Source organism: Neodiprion lecontei, chromosome 3 (assembly GCF_021901455.1).
Source record: "Neodiprion lecontei isolate iyNeoLeco1 chromosome 3, iyNeoLeco1.1, whole genome shotgun sequence".
Classification (NCBI taxonomy): Eukaryota; Metazoa; Arthropoda; class Insecta; order Hymenoptera; family Diprionidae; genus Neodiprion; species Neodiprion lecontei.
In genome coordinates, this window is record NC_060262.1 from 35,835,587 (window position 1) to 35,841,778 (window position 6,192).

Here is a 6,192-nt window from a genome sequence, read left to right on the forward strand (position 1 = left end):
TTAATGACCACAAGGGTTTCAGTACTATTGGTATCATTGTGGTTTCAACCTCGAGTATAGTGAGAAGGGTGAGAAGCATAGCTAACTTCAGACAGATCATAGGGGGTAGTAGTTTTTATGACCACTCAAACGCCACTCGTAAAAATGCGTCATTTGCCAAATAATAAATAATCCCCCTTATTAATTTGTTTTGATGCATTGGATATGTTGCATTTGGTGAGTAATTAATAAGTCCTCATCATCTCTCGACGTAATACAGATTGAGTGCTAGGACAGATTCGAGTTTCATACGAGTTGTTGATCGTTTCTGAAAGTGCTTTTCATCAGATATGATAATCCAGGCTTAAACACTTTTGACTGATTTTTGTTGAGATTCTCAAAGATAACACATACAGACACTCTCAATAATCATCGAGTCAATAGCCTCGACCTCTTCACCCAACAATAACAAGCACGTAACCATCTTTTTGCCGAATATGTAAACATTCTTGCCTGTCCTTTACTCTCAAACACAGTCAAATATTATTTAATAGTAAATTAATTATGAATCTCGGGTTGTGTAATAATCCTACTTATTACTAGGTTCGTGTTTAACCCCATAATGATATATTACTGCAGAACAACATCGTCAACCAAAAAATTTGTTACACACACACACACACACACTCATATATATATTGTGTATATTTAAAAATACAATTTTCACTTCAACAAGTGCTAAATCAAGTATACCTAGCTAAATAATATTGTTCATAAAACTGTGCTTGTCAGGTACTAACTCGTCATAAGAAAGTAATGTCTATGAATCGATTGCTTTCTTTGAAGAGCTTGTCGTTTGTTGATGGACATGTTCTTTTATAAGTTTTTTAATAGCTCAAATAACAGACATGTATTGCTGACACATGTGCGATTTTATTTCTGTTTCATATTTTTCATTTCATATAAACCCCATGGTTAATCGAATTTGTCTTGTAATATTTAACAAGAATGACCATATAGACATATACTTTCTAATATAATTAAGCATATTTATAGTATCAGAAAACAGAAGACTTGTAAACTTTTCTGAGTTTGCATTTATTATTATATAAACCTTTTCGTTTCTTTTTTTCAGATCAAAGAAGGATGGGGTGTGTTAACAGTCGGGCGGACATTAACGATCTTCATCCAAATATATTTCAAGTGATGAACGTTGATGATGCGGGCAACTTGATAACACCTGGTAAGCTAGAAATAACAGACTCAGATATAGTTTTGTATCAACGTGATAAGCAACCAGTCAAGTGGCCTCTACGCTGTTTACGTCGCTATGGCTATGACGCCGAAATATTCAGCTTTGAATCTGGAAGACGCTGTTCTACTGGGCCCGGCATTTACGCATTCAAGTGCCGTAGGGCTGAACAACTATTCAACCTTGTACAAACCAACATTCAGGTAATTGCCCATATACTCTATCAGATGTTTATTCATCCAATAAAGAACAATGCACATAAATTTTACATTACAAATGCACAGAAATCTCATACCTTCCACTTGTCACTCAGGTTTGCAATAGTAGCGGAGATGATACGATATCGAGAGAACTGCCAGTTGCATCACATCCAGGATCGACGGTAACAATGCGAGTAATGATGCCTTCGGAGCCCAGTTATTTAGACCCAACTCCTGCAAGGAGCAACAGTCGAATAGGTCCGAGATTTTCTCACAGCCAGCAAAATGGAATTGGAAGATTAGGCAGCGTTGGAAGCAGTAGTGGCCCCATGTCACCCCAGGGTACTATGGGATCGCCATCACCGCCACCCATGCTTCCACCACCACCTCCAGTTCCCCATCCCCCTCCGTCCTCTCTCTATGTCAATGAAGAAGTGCTGACATCAGCCACAATCGAACGAGAACACAATAATAACAAAAGCCTTAGAAGAACTATGCAGAGGTATATTGCTGTTGATATTATTAATTAAGAGCAGTTTTAAAACTTCTGTATTTACGTTGAATCTTTTAAGTGAAATTTGTTATATTTCACTCAGTTACGAACACATAGTTTTAATCAGCACTCCTCAATTTTATTTGCAGGTCTTGTACAGTGAGTAGTACCACATCTAGTAGTGGTTTTATGGCTTTGGAACCTACGCCTCTACCTCTACCTACCAGTCAAGAATCCAGTTGCCGAAGTAGGCCACCACCTCTTCCAATGGCATCTTATATAAATGTTGATCTGAGCAGTGATGCCAGCCCACTTTCTCCGTCGCACAGTATTTCTGATTCAACGCCTTTGCGAGAAGAAGCCAGCGAGCTTGATGGTGCTCAGCATGCCTACATGAATATCAGTCCTGGGCAAGAACATTATGATACTGCAACGACTACAATGCGCACATCGTTACCGCAGGTACAACCTGACTGGGAGGATGAGCCTAGGCACTGCTATGCAAATCTTGAATCTAGTGATATAGAAGGATTGAGAAAAAGATTCTCAGGGATATCTACTGCAGAGAAATCTCCTCTGCTTCCCACCACTCCTCCTGCTGGGCCAGTCAGAGAGGTGAATTATGCCGTTCTGGACCTTGACCAAAAACATAACACAACAGCTGTGAGCCCTGAAAGTAATGTGAACCCTGCAAATACTCCAATTCCACCCGACTCACCAAATAAACCGTTGAAAGGGTATGCGACAATAGATTTTAATAAAACTACGGCTCTTTCTCATTCTGTTAATCCAAATCTTGTCAATGACAACGAGGGCTCTCGGAAAACTCGACACAATTCAACGATCAATGACTTGTCAGCTCCATCTAGACACAGCTCATCTATTAGCGAGTGACCCATACTATTATGTACCTTTATTATGCTACAGGTATTTCTGAAGAAAGTTTCTTTAAAAAACGACCCATGGCTTCGTACAATATGCCTGCTTGTATAGCTTGTCACTTTTGAACAAGAATTTCTCATAGAAGAAATTTTGTAGGTAGCATAATTACGAATCTAAATAAATTCTGATCTTTTTATCAATATGGGCTACGTTTCTAAAAAACTATACAATTTTCGAACTACGACTATGTTGTGAACATGATATAAGACAACGACACGTATTGAAACTAATGACTTGATTAATCGTCCTCATTGATATAAATATATTCACACTTCTTAGCAAAGATATTAAAAAGAATAGGAGACTTGGAATATTACAGTATGTATCGAAATACCAAGAATTCAATCTGAAGCTATGGATACAGATTTATAGGTTAGTCTACCCTGTAATTTCATTTGAAGTGTAACCTGATTTGTTACGCCTTACCTCGATCCTTTCACGACCTCTTAAAGAAAGAAACAAATTTTCAGCAAATATTTTCATACTATATATTTACTAATGATACTGTGTGCAGCCGAAAAATACTCCTCAAAATTAAACAACGAAACAGAAAATGTAATACTTATCAATAGTGTGTCATTCGTTTTTTTTTTTTAAGTATAAAAATGTTTTTGGTTTCGGTTTTCATAGTTCATTTTTTATTTCTAAAAGAGAGTTGGAGGCTGACTTTTCGATCGAGGAAAAGAAAATGCTCAATGCCTGTACGACTTGCGTGACTCCAAGTTGTGTACAGTACTACATTTACTGTTGACATTGTAGTTGATACCTTTGATGTCAGCCGATGAGGTTTTGCATTCTATTTTATGTATTTCAATTCTACATATTACTGATCTTATATCGTGTACATGCACATACTCGTATTTGTACAGTTTAACGGCAGTTGACTCAGTGATATAATACGTAAATGTGATAGGTGTAAGGCCTATGAATTGATAGTAAAATAAGTACCACAAGACTCGTTCGAATATGTAATATATGTTTGATTGATAAGGAGCTTGATTCTGCCCAAATTGTAAGTAGCTTATTTTTGGACCATATGGCTTTTATGTCTGTTATTTAAGTGTAGACAAAACGTTGTTTACAACGTTAATTTTTTTTGTTGGAATCAACTAAACTTTGCAGAAATCTGCCATTTCTAAAATTTTACTTTACTGCTCACGGAAATATCTCAACAATTCATGCCAGCAATGTATTGCTCAAATTAATAGAAGCAGACATGAAAAAGGAATCTGAATATTTCAGGAATTTCAAAGTTCAAATTTATTCATATATTAATATGTTACACATATGTGCGGTACTGGTAATGTAACAATTGCTGAAATTTTAGATGAAATCACAATCGAATCATTTCATGCTCGTTACAGTGTACTATTTTCACTGACCAATGCCATGCATATCGTTATGGATGGTCCTTGGTCTGTAAGGAATACTTAGCGTAGCTTTCCCAAAATGAGTAGATTTTTAGATAATTGTAAAAAATATTATGTTAAGAGCAAATTTGTAAATAAATTCTATAACTTGTTTCGTACGAGTCTTGTGTTAAGAAAATATTATATAACGGACAATTAATAGCAGTGGTATATTAGGTATAGGTATATGCCAAAAGAATATTAAATGTATGTATAATACAGGCCAAAGAAATTAGCATAACCAGATTTTTTAATAAGCAAATAAATTTCTGGTACTTCCTTTGAGGACATTATATATTTTTAAACATTTATTTACGAATGTTTCATCAAATACCTGACAGCATGCTGTTGGTATTTCATACGCACAATAAAGAGATTCATCAAATAACATATGAACTGAATATATATGTATATTTGTTTCTTATTTTTGAATCAACATAGATAATCGAGCAGATTCTCCATATAAATGAAGAAGTGAAATTGAATATATTGTAATTCGGTTTTACCTTTATGTCCTCAATATGAATGCTTACCAAAGCGCCATAGAGCACTTGCTCTCTAATCGAACTAAATGAAAGATGTATAAAACTATTTTGTAATCATAATTCTCTAGACAATTGTACATTGGAAAAAAGCACAAGGTTTTTAGAGATCAAGTATTTCATTCTGATATACAATATGTTAGACAACCATAGAGAATAATTATGAGATTTGAGTTAATTCACATCCATAGATACAATCTGGTTGTGATGAAATAATTGCTTCCACAAATACAATAATTCCATCCCAATTAGTACGGATTTTTGTAAAATTTGAAGACAATTTAGTGACAGTTCTATATTCCACAAATATTTGATCAAGTAGCATGACAAAAGTTTGATGAGATATTGGGATGAAAATGAATTTCTGATACTTGAAATACATACTGTGATTTACTAAACTATAATTAGAGTGAATTTTATAACTTTTCTTAGGTATTTTATTTTATTTACTTTTTTAAAGTGGCAGCAATTATAATTGTTTTGAATGTCTGAAATCTTGCGAGCTCTATGGTATATTAATATATTAGCTTCTGAAATCATGGTAAAATGGAATTTTGGTTACTATAGTATGGGAAATTCAAAGCATACTGCATATGTCATCGATAGTAGGGATCTCCTTGTCAGACATAGACAATAGATTGCTTATGGCCTATATTATGTTATTTATTATTTTCATGAGCCGTGCGAAATTATATTTAGATGTTAACCAAGATGGAAATTGTCATATACATATGTAGACTAAGCATTAGATTCTAGGTATCCAAAGTTTTGACCAGCCAAAGAATTTATCGATTCTGTTGATTCAGCTCACTGCATGATTTACCTTTTGTAAAATGTTACTTTTTATTATTGTCATTGCTATTATTATCATTATGCATAAGTATGAGATTAAAAAAGCGTACTGTTATAATCTATGGAAATATTGTGACAAGAAATGGAGCATTGAGATGTATACGGGGTAAAGTTGTAGCTTGAATGTGCAAATCCAATTGATTTGAATATCTAGCTATAACTTTTCATCAAAGCTAAACAAATAAACATCGAACTGATTTTATCCAAAATCTATTTAACAGAAATTTTACGTGAGCAAATGAATGAAATATTTTTTATCACCGATAAAGCAATGTATTTAGAGACGAATTTTGTAAATACAGTAGTACTTCTAAATTTCATCTCTCTTATTTCGACAACGGGTCGTGCCAAAAAAATGATATTTATTTTGTAATTGTACATTCTAAATTAGCATAAATAAAATGTCAAATTAGCTGTAAAAATTAAGAATAGATAAAACACCTCGTTAAGTTGGAAAAAAAAACAAAATCGAAAAACTAAAAAAAAAAACTTGGAAAAAAAAACGCAAGTACCAAACAATAAA

General features: G+C 34.0%; 1 protein-coding gene across 2 annotated transcripts; it reads left to right on the forward strand.

Moving 5' to 3' along the window:
- The first annotated feature begins 32 nt into the window (after positions 1-32).
- On the forward strand, positions 33-6,192 carry LOC107227162 (fibroblast growth factor receptor substrate 2). Of its 2 annotated transcripts, none has more exons than XM_046733586.1 (4): positions 33-68; positions 1,115-1,434; positions 1,545-1,933; positions 2,074-6,192. In XM_046733586.1, exons 2-4 carry the CDS (start codon positions 1,126-1,128, stop codon positions 2,816-2,818), a joined length of 1,443 nt encoding a protein of 480 aa, XP_046589542.1. In that variant the 5' UTR covers positions 33-68; positions 1,115-1,125; the 3' UTR covers positions 2,819-6,192. The 2 variants fall into 2 exon arrangements, with proteins under 2 accessions (XP_046589542.1, XP_015523704.1); XM_015668218.2 differs by having other exon boundaries at positions 40-216.